The sequence below is a fragment of the Salvelinus sp. IW2-2015 genome, linkage group LG32 (assembly GCF_002910315.2).
Source record: "Salvelinus sp. IW2-2015 linkage group LG32, ASM291031v2, whole genome shotgun sequence".
Classification (NCBI taxonomy): domain Eukaryota; kingdom Metazoa; phylum Chordata; class Actinopteri; order Salmoniformes; family Salmonidae; genus Salvelinus; species Salvelinus sp. IW2-2015.
This window is the reverse complement of record NC_036871.1, coordinates 33,954,559-33,970,855: the sequence shown is the minus strand read 5'-3', so window position 1 is coordinate 33,970,855 and position 16,297 is coordinate 33,954,559. Positions and strand designations below refer to the sequence as shown.

The 16,297-nt window shown below is 44.3% G+C and overlaps 1 protein-coding gene across 1 annotated transcript in view; it reads right to left on the bottom strand.

The window, feature by feature from the left end:
- LOC111956432 (ephrin type-A receptor 3-like) overlaps window positions 1-16,297 on the bottom strand; it is a 150,729-nt gene that overhangs the window by 95,264 nt on the left and 39,168 nt on the right. Inside the window, 1 exon segment of the mRNA XM_070436642.1 lies at window positions 4,745-4,809. Coding sequence (XP_070292743.1) covers window positions 4,745-4,809 — 65 coding nt within the window.

The window sequence follows — 16,297 nt, the reverse complement described above, 5'->3', positions numbered from 1 at the left end:
CTACTGGCAAACCCAACCTACCGAAGCGCAGCTCAGAGAAAAATATTGTATTGCATTTTCCTTTTCCAAATGGGCTGTAATTTTAGAATGCATAAATATTGTATTTACGATAGCACAGCTTCGCCCTTTGCCTCAGTCTTCCCGCTTTTTCACTCAAACCCAGCCCCTTTTCTTGTGTGTAACAAGCTGTCATATCTGTTTCCGCCGCTAGGGACGTTTCCTTGTATGACGTAATTTTAATCAAGTTAAGATTAATTATGTGTATGTGTAATTCTGTGTGAGTTAAGTACGGTATTTAGTAAATAAATAATTAAACCCAATTTTGTATGCTGATTCAACTTGTTAGCCAGGGTTCGTGAAATAACAGAATTTCAACTTTCAGATGAGACTGAAATAAGGTGACGATTAATATTGACTGCTATTGATGTAAAATATTACAGGTCTTTAAGAGTTATTCAGAAGATAACAGCTCTATAAATATTATTTTGTGGTCCCCGACTTTCTAGTTATTACATTTACATGATTAGCTCAATCAGGTAATAGTTATTACGGAGAAAGGATTTATAGAATAGCATGTCATCGCACTTAATCCGGCACACAAAGACACGACACTAGCTTCTGGTCATGCGGCTTCTACAAACAGACACTTCGAGTGACCCTCCTTCAAGATGCCGTACTTCTTCATTACACAAAGGAATAACCTCAACCAATTTCTAAATACGTTGACATCCAGTGAAGCGGTAGGAACTGCAAGTCCTTAGAAATTCTGGTTTCCCAATGAAAATGAAAAGAGAGTGGACCCAAAAAAAAGAATCTGAATGGTTTGTCCTCGGGTTTCGCCTGCTAAAAGTTATGTTATACTCACAGGCATGATTCAAACAGTTTTAAACTTCAGAGTGTGTTTCTATCCAAATCTCATAATGATATGCATATCTTATCTTCTGGGATGAGTAGCTGGCAGTTTAATTTGGGATGCTTTTCATCCAAAATCCAAATGCTGCCCCCACCCAAGAGAAGTTAACAAGACATGTGTGGATGATTTTAAAAATTAGATTAATGACTCCAACCTAAAGTGTATGAAACCTCGACTTCAACTGTTAATTATATAATATATATATATATATATATATATATAATATATAATATATATATATACTATATATATATATATATGTGTGTATATATATCCCTCACTCTCTCTCCACCCTCATTTCTCTCTCTCTTGCTCTATTTTCCTCAGGTTACCTCAGCAGGGTAATACAGTAAGAGAGATATCATCATGCCTTTTGTTATCTCCTGTTTCTCTGGAGTGACTCAGCCCAGCATGTTGTTTATCTGCCTGTTTCTGTGGAGTAACTCAGCCAGCCTGTTGATATCTTTGTGCTGTGGAGTGACTCAGCCAGCCTGTGTGTCCTTTGCATTCTGATGTAAGTAACCTGTAACTCTTCTCCTATCTAAGCACTCAGCCATGTCACAAGCAGGAGCCTTGAATCATCCAAGATGGGTGTTAGATACTGTGTCTTTATCAAACTGTTATCCACACTTGGTCAAATACATACAGTGTACGTCAAACTGTCACTGTTTGATTGAGGTTGCAATCAAGCTTCCCCAACTATTGAAATACGTATTTATTTTAAGTTGTATAACATGTACATGTAGTATTTTAATGCTAGAACCCACAACTTTGGTGTTGTCAGCAAACTATCAGTTGTAGAAATCACACTGAAACTATTCAATGGAGTGCCGTCAGTTAAAGAAAGGAAACACTCAAGATTTCACTCTCTCTTTCTCTTCAGCTGGTTTCTACGTTACATCCCTATGTAATTTTCTTGCCGAATGCCTTTTCATTCATCTCATTCATTCATTAATTTAATAATTAATTCATTCATTCATTCATTCACTCCTTCTCTCCATTCCTCTTCTTGTGTTTTAACGAGGCATCACTCTGGCATTCTATATCCCCGGGTTGTTGCCTTCACAGCAGCCTGCGTTACACAACCCAATGCCGGTGTTACATACAATATGCATCCCCCTGCCCAAATCACAGCCTGTTACACATCCCAATGCCGGTGTTACATACAATATGCACCCCTCCCCAAATCACAGCCTACACATCCCAATCCGTGTTACATAACAATATGCAACCCCTCCCAAATCACAGCCTGTTACACACCCAATGCCGGTGTTACATAACAATATGCACCCCCTCCCAAATCACAGCCTGTTACACATCCCAAAGCCGTTGGTTACCATAACATATGCACCCCCTCCCCAATCACACCTGTTACACATCCCAATGCCTGTTACATAACAATATGCAACCCCTCCCAAATCACAGCCTGTTAACACAACCCAATGCCTGTTAGATAACAATATGCACCCCCTCCCCAAATCACAGCCTGTTTACACATCCCAACCCAGTGTTAGCATAAATATGTGCACCCCCTGCCCAAATCACAGCCTGTTACACATCCAATGCCGGTGCATAACAATATGCACCCCCTCCCCAATCACAGCCTGTTACACATCCCAAATGCCGTGTTACATAACAATATGCACCCCCTCCCCAAATCACAGCCTGTTTACAACCCAATGCCGGTTACATAACAATATGCACCCCTCCCCAAATCACAGCCTGTTACACATCCCATCCGGTGTGACATAACAATATGCACCCCTCCCCAAATCACAGCCTGTACACATCCCAATGCCGGTGTTACATAACAATATGCACCCTCCCCAAATCACAGCCTGTTACACAACCCAACGTCCATGTTACGATAACAACATGGAACAACCCACTCCCCAAATCACAGCCGTGTTACACAACCCAACGCCAGTGTTTACATACAAATGCACCCCCTCACCAAATCACAGGCCTGTTACACAACCCAACGCCAGTTTACATTAACAACATGCAACCCCTCACCAAATCACAGCCTGTTACACAACCCAACGCCATGTTACATAACAATATGCACCCCCTCCCAAATCACAGCCTGTTACACGACCCACGCCTGTGTAGATAACAATATGCACCCCCCTCCCAATCACAGCCTGTTACACAACCCAACGCCAGTTTACATAACAATATGCACCCCCTCCCAAATCACAGCCTGTTACAAAACCCAACGCCGGGTTAACATAACAATAGCACCCCCTGCCCAAATCACACCCTGTTACACAACCCAACGCCTGGTTACATAACCAATATGCACCCCCTCCCCAATAATCACACTATTACACAACCCAACGCCTTACATAACAATATGCACCCCCTGCCCAAATCACACCCTGTACACAACCCAACGCCGTTACATAACAATATGCACCCCTACCCAAATCACAGCCTGTTACACAACCCAACGCCGGTTTACATAACAATAAGCACCCCCTACCCAAATCACACCCTGTACACAAACCCAACGCCGGGTGTACATAACAATATGCACCCCTACCCAAATCACAGCCGTTTACACAACCCAACGCGGTGTTACATAACAATATGCACCCCTACCCCAAATCACACCCTGTTACACAACCCAACGCAGGTTTACATAACAATACTGCACCCCCTCCCAAATCACATGCCTTACACAACCCAACGCCGTGTTTACTATAACAATATGCACCCCCTGCCCAAATCACACCTGTTACACAACCCAACGCGGCGTTACCTAACAATATGCACCCCCCTCCCAAATCACGCCTGTTACACAACCCAACGCCATCGTACATAACAATAATGCACCCCCTTCCCAAATCACAGCCTGGTTACACAACCCAACGCCGGCGTTACATAACAATATGCACCCCCTCCCCAAATCACCAGCCTGTTTACACAACCCAACACACCAGTTACATAACACAATATGCACTCCCCCCCAAATCACAGCTGTTAACAACCCAACGCCGGTGTTACGTAACAATATGCACCCCTCCCCAAATCACAAACCTGTTACACAACCCAACGCCGGTGTTACATAACAATATGCACCCCTACCCCAAATCGCAGCTGCAAAAAAAACGAAGCCCAGCGAATAATTGTTAAATTCCCCTCCAGACTCCAGATTATAGCTAGAAGTCATCTCTCACTCTCTCTCTTCTCTCTCTCTCTCTCTCTCTCTCCTCTCTCTCTCTCTCTCTCTCTCTCTCTCTCTCTCTCTCTCTCTTCAAAATTCAAAGACTTCGATGGCATGGGAAACACATGTTTACATTGCTAAAGCAAGTGAAATGGATAATAAACAATCAGTAATTAACAGTAAACATTACACTCACAAAAGTTCCAAAGGACTAGAGACATTTCAAATGTCAAATTATGGTTATATAGAGTTTTGTAACAATGTGAAAATAGTTAAAGTACAAAAGGGAAAATAAATAAACATAAATATGGGTTGTATTTACAACGGTGTTTGTTCTTCACTGCTTGACCTTTTCTTGTGGCAACAGGTCACAAATCTTGCTGCTATGATGGCACACTGGTATTTCATCCAATAGATATGGGAGTTTATCAAAATTGGATTTGATTTAAAATTCTTTGTGGGTCTGTGTAATTTGAGGGAAATACGAGTCTCTAATATGGTCATATATTTGGTCATACATCTCTCTCTCTTTCTTTTTATTTCTCGCTCTCCCCCTCTCTCTCTCTGTCTCTCTCTCCCGCTGTGTGTCTGTGTGTGTGCGCGTGTGGATCGGGGTTGAAGGGATCCCGTATGGCTGCCTCAGACGTCACAGTGTTACTCACCCCCTCTGCAGGGTATGCCTCCCAGCCCAGGTCTCCCAGAGCAGACATGGAGTCCAACAACGTCACTGCAGACAGACAGAAACAGCGAGAACAGACAGGTTAACACAACAAATAGAACTACAGGAGGTTAAATTGGTTAATGGAACAGCTGTACTGTCTGGTCAAAAGATTTCTAGGTCTTCTCTTTTGTTCTGCGACCTGGCCAAGATAAAGGACAGCAGTTCGACACATACAACAACACAGAGTTACACATGGAATAAACAAACATACAGTCAATAATACAGTTGAAGAAAATAAAAATCTGTGAGTGCAAATGAGGTAAGATAAGGGAGGTAAGGCAATAAACAGGCCATGGTGGCGAAGTAATTACAATATAGCAATTAGACACTGGAATGATAGATGTGCAGAAGATGAATGTGCAAGTAGAGATACTGGGGTGCAAAGGAGCAAGATAAATAAATAAATACAGGATGGTTGATGAGGTAGTTAGATGGGCTATTTACAGATGAGCTATGTACAGGTGCAGTGATCTGTGAGCTGCTCTGACAGCTGGTGCTTAAAGCTAGTGAGGGAGATATGGGTCTCCAGCTTCAGTCATTTTTGCAGTTCGTTCCAGTCATTGGCAGCAGAGAACTGGAAGGAAAGGCGGCCAAAGGAGGAATTGGCTTTGGGGGTGACCAGTGAGATACCTCATACCTGCTGGAGTGGGTGCTACGGGTGGGTGTTGCTATGGTGACCAGTGAGCTGAGATAAGGCGGGGCTTTACCTAGCAGAGACTTGTAGATGACCTGGAGCCAGTGTGTTTGGCGACGAGTATGAAGCGATGGCCAGCCAACGAGAGCGTACAGGTCGCAGTGGTGGGTGATATATGGGGCTTTGGTGACAAAACGGATGGCACTGTGATAGACTGCATCAAATTTGTTGAGTAGAGTGTTGGAGGCTATTTTATAGATGACATCGCCGAAGTCGAGGATCAGTAGGATGGTCAGTTTTACGAGGGTATGTTTGGCAGCATGAGTGAAGGTTGCTTTGTTGCGAAATAGGAAGCCGGTTCTAGGTTTAATTTTGGATTTGAGATGTTTAATATGAGTCTGGAAGGAGAGTTTACAGTCTAACCAGACACCTAGGTATTTGTAGTTGTCCACATATTCTAAGTCAGAACCGTCCAGAGTAGTGATGCTGGGCGGGCGGGCAGGTGCGGGCAGTGATCAGTTGAAGAGCATGCATTTAGTTTTACTTGCATTTAAGAGCAGTTGGAGGCCACGGACGGAGAGTTGTATGGCATTGAAGCTCGTCTGGAGGTTAGTTAACACAGTGTCCAAAGAGGGGCCAGAAGTATACAGAATGGTGTCGTCTGCGTAGAGGTGGATCAGAGAATCACCAGCAGCAAGAGGGACATCATTGATGTATACAGAGAAGAGAGTCGGCCCGAGAATTTAACCCTGTGGCACGCCCATAGAAACTGCAAGAGGTCCGGACAACAGGCCCTCCGATTTGACACTCTGAACTCTATCAGAGAAGTAGTTGGTGAACCAGGCGAGGCAATCATTTGAGAAACCAAGGCTGTTGAGTCTGCCAATAAGAATGTGGTGATTGACAGAGTCAAAAGCCTCGGCCAGGTCGATGAATACGGTTGCACAGTAATGTCTCTTATCGATGGCGGTTATGATATCGTTTAGAAACTTGAGCGTGGCTGAGGTGCACCCTTGACCAGCTCTGAAACCAGATTGAATAGCGGAGAAGGTACGGTGGGATTAGAAATGGTCGGTAATCTGTTTGTTGACTTGGCTTTCGAAGACCTTAGAAAGGCAGGGTAGGATAGAAATAGGTCTGTAGCAATTTGGGTCTAGAGTGTCTCCCCCTTTGAAGAGGGGGATGATCGCGGCTGCTTTCCAATCTTTGGGAATCTCAGACGATACGAAAGAGAGGTTGAACAGGCTAGTATTAGGGGTTGCAACAATTTCGACAGATAATTTTAAAAAGAGAGGGTCCAGATTGTCTAGCCAGGCTGATTTGTAGGGGTCCAGGTTTTGCAGTTCTTTAATAAAGAACATCAGCTATTTGGGATTTGGGTGAAGGAGAAATGGGGAGGTTTGGGCGAGTTGCTGTGGAGAGTGCAGGGATGTTGCCCGGGGTGGGGTAGCCAGGTGGAAAGCATGGCCAGCCGTAGAAAAATGCTTATTGAAATTCTCAATTATAGTGGATTTATCGGTGGTGACAGTGTTTCCTATCCTCAGTGCAGTGGGCAGGTGGGAGGAGGTGCTCTTATTCTCCATGGACTTTACAGTGTCACAGAACTGTTWTTGAGTTTGTGCTACAGGATGCAAATGTCTGCTTGAAAAAGCTAGCCTTAACTCTCCTGACTGCCTGTGTATATTTGTTCCTAACTTCCCTGAAAAGTTGCATATCACAGGGGCTATTCGATGATAATGCAGAACGGCACAGGATGTTTTTGTGCTGGTCAAGGGCAGTCAGGTCTGGAGAGAATCAAGGGCTATATCTGTTCCTGGTTAAAAAAAATTGAAAGGGGCATGCTTATTTAAGATGGTGAGGAAGGCACTTTTAAAGAATGACCAGGCATCCTCTACTGACGGGATGAGGTCAACATCCTTCCAGGATACCCGGACCAGGTCAATTAGGAAGGCCTGCTCGCTGAAGTGTTTTAGGGAGCCTTTGACAGTGATGAGGGGTGGTCGTTTGACCGCAGACCCATTACGGATGCAGGCAATGTGGCAGTGATCGCTGAGATCTTGGTTGAAAACAGCAGAGGTATATTTGGAGGGCAATTTGGTTAGGATGATATCTATGAGGGTGCCCATGTTTATGGATTTGGGGTTGTACCTGTGTGGGTTCATTGATAATTTGTGAGAGTTTGAGGGCATCAAGCATAGATTGTAGGATGGCCGGGGTGTTAACCTGTTTGGGCTGCAGGGTCAGTATTGAGTAGCTCTGATAAAAGGTGCCCATTTCAAACGGCCTCGTACTCAATTCTTGCTCGTACAATATGCATATTATTATTACTATTGGATAGAAAACACTCTCTAGTTTCTAAAACCGTTTGAATTATATCTGTGAGTAAAACAGAACTCATTTGGCAGCAAACTTCCTGACCAGGAAGTGGAAAGTCTGAAAACGATGCTCTGTTCTAGGGCCTGCCTATAAATGGGCATGATACGTATTAGTATACATGCACGTCATACACCTTCCACTAGATGTCAAGAGGCAGTGAGAGAATAAATGGAGTGTTTATCTTGGTCTGAGGTGGAATAAATGCTCTTGGCATGACGTGTCACCCATTTCCTGTTTCCTGGAAAGTGCGAGGAGGGACCTGGGATTGCCTTCTGGAAAGCTGTCGTTATAGACGGCTACTATCTCCGGCTTTGATTTTATTTGATAAATGTGACAATATCATCGTAAAGTATGTTTTTTCAATATAGTTTTATTAGATTATTGAAATTTATTCGGGACGTTAGGCGTGTTGCATTGTGTGCCTTTGTTCAGGAAGGAGAGCTTCGCGCCACTTGGCTAGTGTGCTTGCTAATTCAAGAGGGAAAAAGGACGTTCTAAAACCAAACAACGATTGTTCTGGACAAAGGACCCCTTGTACAACATTCTGATGGAAGCTCATCAAAAGTAGGACCCATTTTATGATGCTATTTCATATATCTGTCAAACATGTTGTACTAGTAGTTTGCCCCCAGATTTTGGGCACTCTCTCGCTATAACTAAGCTGGATGTCGTAATGAAGTTATTTTTAGAATTCTAACACTGCGATTGCATTAAGAACTAGTGTATCTATCATTTCCTTTACAACATGTATTTGTTAGTAACGTTTATGTATAGTTATTTGGTCAGAATATGTGAGTGGCAGAAATATATCCGGACGTTGTGGGAAAAAGATGGTACGTTAGCACAATGTATAACCACTGATTTCAGCTCTAAATATGCACATTTTCGAACAAAACATAAGTGTATGTATAACCTGATGTTATAGGACTGTCATCTGATGAAGCTTATCAATGTTAGTCAAAAATTATATATCTTTTGCTGGTTTGTTACGATCGCTAACTTTCGCTGCAGGTAAATGGCTTGTGTTTCTGGCTATTGTGGTAAGCTAATATAATGCTATATTGTGTTTTCCGCTGTTAAAAAACACTTAATCAATCGGAAATATTGCTGGAATCACAAGCATGCCTGTCTTTCATTTGCGGACACCATATATTTTCAGAAATGTTTTATGATGAGTATTTAATATTTGACTGTTGGTGTCTGTAATTATCTCTGGCATGCTTCGGTTGCTATTCTGACGGAATCTGTTGATGGTAGCTGCCAATGTAAAAACAGATTATAGCTCAAATATGCACATTTTCGAACAAAACATTAGATTTATTGAACTAACATGTTATAAGCTTATCTGATGAAGTTGTATTCTTGGTTAGTTTGGGTTGGTTTTGCGCTTAGTTAGGTTGGTTTTGTGCATGCTACCTTTGCTGTGAAAAAATGTCTGTCCTTTTTTGTGTATTGGTGGTGAGAAACATTAAAATATTACGTTCGGTGTTTTCGCCTGGTTAAAACATTAAAAAATCGACATGTTGGTGGATTCACAAGATGTTTATCTTTCAAGTGCTGTATTGGACTTGTTAATGTGTTGGAAATTAAATATTTCTAAAAAAATATTTATTTGAATTTTCGCGCCCTGCAGCTTGAGCGGCTCTTGTCATAAGTTGTACCGACGTCGGGGGCTTAGCAAGCCAAAGAAGTTTAAGCATGTCCCTTTAGGTCACCTAAGCAGCACGAAGCTCTTGAAGATATATGGGCGATAATCAATTTACATATGGTTGTCCAGGCACAGCTGGGGGCAGATGGTGGTCTATAGCAAGCGGCAACTGCGTGCAGAGACTTGTTTCTGGAAAGGTGGATTTTAAAAGTAAAGCTTCGAATTGTTTGGGTACAGGACCTGATAGTATGAACAGAACTCTTGCAGGCCTATCTCTGCAGTAGATTGCAAAACGCCTCCCTTTGCCAGTTCTATCTTGCGGAAAATGTATTAGTTAGGGATGGAAATTTCAGGTTTTTGGTGGTCTTCCTGAGCCAGATTCAGGACTATGGGCCAGGACAATCTGGGTTGCAGAGTGTGCTAAAGCAGTTGAATAAAAAACAAACTTAGGGAGGAGGCTTCTAATGTTAACATGCATGAAACCAAGGCTGTTACGGTTACAGAAGTCAACAAATGATAGCGCCTGGGAATGGGAGTGGAGTTAGGCACTGCATAGCCTGGATTAACCTCTACATCACCAGAGGAACAGAGGTGGAGTAGGATAAGGGTACGGCTAAAGGCTAAAATAACTGGGGGATGATGCCAGGTCAACGGGATAGTGCTTACATACAGCATGTTAAACAGAACATGTCCCCATGTAGTTCAGTTGGTAGAGCATGGTGCTTGCAATGCCAGGGGTGTGGGTTTGATTCCCAAGGGGGACCAGTATGAATGAAAATGTATGCACTCACTACTGTAAGTCCCTCTGGATAAGAGCGTCTGCTAAATTATATAAATATGATACATGCTGCCTCTGACTCTCCCAGGTACACATCTCCGTACCCTCAGCACTTTCCTCAGCAACGGGATTAAGAGGTATTCAGAGACCAGGCTGGAGAGAGGGAGGAAGATAGAAGGAGAGAAACAGAATTATGAAGAGGGAGGACGACAGAAAGGCTATGAGCTAGCTAGAAGGCTAAGTGTGTATTCAGATGGAGCCAGTTACTCCCAATGTGTGTGAACTGTGTTGTCCCTGCCTGACGCCCATTCAGCCCTAATCACAGTCTCACCACTGGTAACCATTCATATTGAATTATCCTCCATCTGCAGAAGCTCCTGTCTCCTCTCTGTCTCACACCTCGCTATCTCACTCCTCCATCTCACTCCTCCCCGTCTCTCCCCTATCTCACTCCTCCCTGTCTCTTTCTGTCTCTCCCCTATATCACTCCTCCTGTCATTCTCCTATCTCACTCCTCACTGTCTCTCTCTATCTCACTCCTCTGTCTCTATCTGACTACTCTATGTCTCTATCTCACTCCTCACTGTCTCTCTCTATCTCACTCCTATGTCTCTATCTGACTATTCTCTGTCTCTATCTCACGCCTCTGTCTCTATCTATCTCACTCATCTGTCTCGCTCCTCTCTATCTCACTCCTATATGTCTCTCTCCTCTCTATCTCACTCCTCTCTGTATCTCACTCCTCTCTCTATCTCACTCCTCTGTCTCTCTCTATCTGATTACTCTCTGTCTCGCTCCTCTCTATCTCACTCCTCACTGTCTCTCTCCTCTCTATCTCAATGTCTCTCTCCTCACTGTCTCTCTATCTCACTCCTCCCTGTCTCTCTCCTATCTCAATCCTCCCTGTCTCTCTATCTCACTCCATCTGACTACTCTCTGTCTCTCTCTATCTCACGCCTCTGTCACTATCTATCTCACTCATATGTCTCGCTCCTCTCTATCTCACTCATCTGTTTCTGTCTATCTCACTCCTCTCTGTCTCTCTCCTCTCTAACTCACTGTKTCTCTCCTCTCTATCTCACGCCTCACTGTCTCACTCCTCCCTGTCTCTCTCCTATCTCACTCCTCCCTGTCCCTCTCCTATCGCACTCCTCCCTGTCTCTCCCCTATCTCACTCCTCCCTGTCTCTTTCTGTCTCTCTCCTATCTCACTCCTCACTGTCTCTCTATATCTCACTACTCTGTCTCTCTCTATCTGACTACTCTCTGTCTCTCTCTATCTGACTCCTCTGTCTCTATCTCACTCATCTGTCTCGCTCCGCTCTGTCTCTCTATCTCACTCATCTCTCTCTCTCTCTATCTCACTCCTCACTGTCTCACTCCTCTCTGTCTCACTCCTCCCTGTCTCTCTCCTATCTCACGCATCTGTCTCTATCTATCTCACTCCTCTGTCTCTCTCCTCTCTATCTCACTGTCTCTCTCCTGTCTATCTCACTCCTCCATATCTCTCCGTGAATCTCACTCCATCAGCCTGTCTCTTCTCTATCTCACTCACTTCCTCGCTTCACTTCTGTCTCTCTCTATCTGACATACTCTCTTGTCCTGCTCTCTATCTGACTATATCTCTGTCTCTCTCATTTCACTCCTCTGTCTCTCTCTATTTCACTCCTTTGTCTCTCTCTTATCTCACTCACTCTCGGTCTCTCTCTATCTGACTACTCTCTTCTCTCTCATCTGACTACTCTCTGTCTCTCTCTATCTGACTACTCCTCTGTCTCTCTCATCTCAACTCTCCTGCTCTCATCTCTATCTCAGCCCTCAATGTCTCTCTTATCTCACTTCCTTGTCTATCTCAGCCCTCAAGTCCTCTCTCTATCTCAATCCTCTGTCTCTCTTATCTCAGCCTTCAATGTCATCTCTCTATTCTCCACTCTCTGTCTATCATCCCCTCAATGTCTCTCTCTATCTCAATCCTCTGTCTCTCTCCTCTCACTACCTCACCTTGTCTCTCTCCTCCCTGTCTCTCTCCTATCTCACTCCTCCCTGTCTCTCTTCTATCTCACTCCTCACTGTCTCTCTCTCTCTATCTCAGTCATCTCTGTCTCTCTCTATCTCACTCCTCTGTCTATCTCACTCCTCTGTCTCTCTCTATCTCACTCATCTGTCTCTCTCCATCTGACTACTCTCTGTATCTCCTCTCTATCTCACCCGTCGCTGTCTCTCTCCTCTATCTCACTCCTCACTCTCTCTACTCTCTATCCCACTCCTCTGTCTCTCTCCTCTATGTCACACCCCTCACTGTCTCTCTATCTCACTGTCTCTCTCCACTCTATCCCACTCCTAAATGTCTCTCTACTCTCTGTCTCACCCCTCACTGTCTCTCTCCACTCTATCTCATTCCTTACTGTCTCTGTCCTCTCTATCTCACTCCTCACTGTCTCACTCCTCTCTATCTCACTCTTCACTGTCTCTATCACACTATCTCATTCCTCACTGTTTCTCTCCTCTCTAGCTCTCTCCTCTCAATCTCTCTCCTCTCTGTCTCTCCTTATTGTTTTAGAAGCTTTGTCAATTTTTTCAACTCTGGAAAGAAGATAACACACAGGAGCAGAAATGAGAGGGGACATTTCTATATTTTCATCCAGTTCCTGATCCATATTTAGATAGGGGTCTTTCCCCTCGCCTTTCCTGCTCTCAGAGGGAGCCTGGGCCTGGTGGCTGATGAAATGTATTTCCCTACCCTCGCCAATGAACATTACTAAATGAATAAAGCAGTGGGGAGAGTGTGTATGCTGTGTGGTGGGCGATTTATCTACCATAAGAGCAGTCCCACATTTTCTCTGCTTTTCTCCCTCATCTCTCTCTGTCTCACTCCTCTCTCTCCCACTTCTCTCTCTCTCCTCTCTGTCTCACTCCTCACTCTCTCTCTCTCCTCTCTCTTTGTATTTTTAAAACTGTATAAGAGCTACTGTGAGTGGCATTCACTCTCCACAGCCGAGTGCAACGTGACAGGGGACTGCCATTGTACATTACAGTGTGTGTGTGGTGTGTGTGTGTGGTGTGTGTGTGTGTGTGTGTGTGTGTGTGTGGTGTGTGTGTGTGTGTGTGTGTGTGTGTGTGTGTGTGTGTGTGTGTGTGTGTGAGAGAGAGAGACAGTAATAGAGAGAGAAGAGTGGAGAACTCCTGCTGTGTTGTAAAGGTCAGCTCCAGTTCCCTGCCCCAGTCTCAATACAGCCTCACTGCTTAGAGAATAAAACACGATTAGACTCCAACGTTCAGGTCTTGGACACACATTGTATAGAAGAATAGTGGTGTGATGTCAACACCTACAGTCACGTTCATAGCGTACAGCAATGGTGAATCATACATAATGTAATGTACAGTTGTGATGAAGTGACCTCTATAGCCCAAAAGTGCTGACTACACTTTTCCCTATGATCAATGAAGGCATAGGGACTCTGCGTCGCTCTGTCACACACAACACACAACACACACACACACCACACACACACACACACACACACACACACACACACACACACACACACACACACACACACACACACACACACACACACACACACACACACAAACACACCACACACATACACACACACACACCACACACCACATACAAATCCAATTGTGTGCACAAGAACACGAAAACACTTTCTTTCCTCACACCTCCTGTCAATAGCACTTATCACTTGTGACAATGACCCTATTCCTCTCATCAATGATATAGTCAGGAACAGTAATCCTGTCAACTGACACCATAGCAAGTGTAGTGTGTGTGTGTGTGTGTGTCGTGTGTGTGTGTGTGTGTGTGTGTGTGTGTGGTGTGTGTGTGTGTGTGTGTGTGTGGTGTGTGTGTGTGTGTGTGTGTTGTGCGTGTTGTTGGTGTGTGTGTGTGTGGTTGTGTGTGTGTGTGCGCCGTCCTGGGAAGAGAGCGACCAGGGTTTTCCTCGTCTCACTACGTTGTCCAGTCCACTATCGCGTAGCGCGATAGTTGGTTGGCGGGATGAAAATGGACCCCGTCCCTATTTCTTCTTTCTCCCTCCCTTCCTCTAACTCTCTTTCTCTTGTGCGAACGGGTAAAAGCCTGGTGTTTGTGTAATCTAACACGGGTCAGAGCTGCTCTGGCCGGAGTTAAAACACACAACTCATCATTCACTCACTCAAACCTGGACGGTCAGATTCACTCTTATCTAATAAACACACCACAATCACACACCTCAATTGAGCCAGAGCTTGAAAACAAAACCCAAGCACCTAGAAACCAACACTTTACAACAAAGGATCCATCTTCCCCTTTGTAGGGGTCCTCTGGTCTGCTACCCCTTTGTATGGGTCCTTCTGTCTGTACCCCTTTGTATGGCGTCCTTCTTGGTCTGTACCCCTTTGTATGGGTCCTTTCTGGTCTTGTTTTTTTTTAAAAAAAAAAAACCAACAAAAACCCCCCCCTTTTTTTTTTTGTTATGGGGGGGGTTATTTTCCCTTTTTTTTTTTTTTTTTTCTGGTTGGGGGGGTTTTTTTTTCTTTTTGTTTTTTTAAAAACCCCCTTTGTTAATTGGGGGGGGGTTTTTTTTCCTTCTGGTCTGAGCCCCTTTGATGGGGGTCCTTCTGGTCTGTACCCCTTTGTATGGGTCCTTCTGGTCTGCTACCCCTTTGTATGGGCCTTCTGGTCTGACCCCTTTGTAAATGGCGTCCTTCTAGGTCTGTAAACCCCTTTGTATGGTCCTTTCTGGTCTGTACCCCTTTGGTATGGGTCCTTTCTGGTCTGTACCCTTTGTATTTGGTCCTTCTGGTCTGTACTCCTTTGTATTGGGTCCTTCTGGTCTGTACCCCTTTGTATTGGTCCTTCTGGTCTGTACCGCCTTTGTATGGGTCCTTGCTGGTTGTACCCCTTTGGTATGGGTCCTTCTGGTCTGTACCCCTTTGTATTGGTCCTTCTTGTGCTGCTACCGCCTTTGTATGGTCCTTCTGGTTCGTGTACCGCCTTTGTTATGGTCTTCTTGTCTTGTACCCGCTTTTTTGTATGGGTCCTTCTGGTCTGCCCTCTTTGTAGGGGTCCTTCTGGTCTGTACCCCTTTGTATGGGTCCTTTGTCTGTACCCTTCTGTAGGGGTCCTTTCTGGGTCTGTACCCTTTGTATTGGTCCTTCTGTCTGTACCCCTTTTACGGGTCTTAGGGTGGAAAGTATTTCTCAGCTATTTAATTTCCATCTGATGTTCAATACATTATAAACGTGAATTTAGCATTAAATGATATCCAATGATGGCATGATGTCAACAAATCATCAAGTTCCTGTATTCGTAAGATTCACTTCCAGGAGGTAGGCTGAATGAATTAAATGAACAGCATTATTTGTTTATGAATCGATGATGAGAATGTTGGGTTAGGGTTATGAAAAAAACAGCTCACTCTACAGTAATCATCACAGGGTTAATATCATGTAGGTTGTCATGTCTGAAACAGCCCACTGTAGCTAAACCTCACTGGTGATGTCCTGGTGTCAACTTCCCTACACACACACACACACACACACACACACACACACACACACACACACACCACACCCACACACACACACACACACACACACACACACACACACACACACACACACACACACACACACACACACACACACACACCACACACACACACACACACACACACACACACATATTAGACACTCACGTGCACACACTGAGAGTGGCCAGGTTTTACATAGTAGCATGCTGGTTTATTGATTATTGGTCCACCATGCTGTGAGTTCCACATTCTCAGAGCAAAAAGAAAAGGCAAGGGGATATTGTTGGCCAATCTGACTCTCTCCATTCTGAACGCAGGAAATACTATACTTCTACACAAGACCAAACCAAACCCAGAGTTCCACTTAAAGTACCACTTTACCCATCCTAAACCCAACTATAGGGCTTGATAGACACATACCTTATCCACTCTAAATATGAGGAATGAGGTTCCTCCCTACTTCCCCGGCCTCTCTGTTCCTCCCTTTTCATCTTATCTTTCTCTTCATCTCTCTCTTTTTTT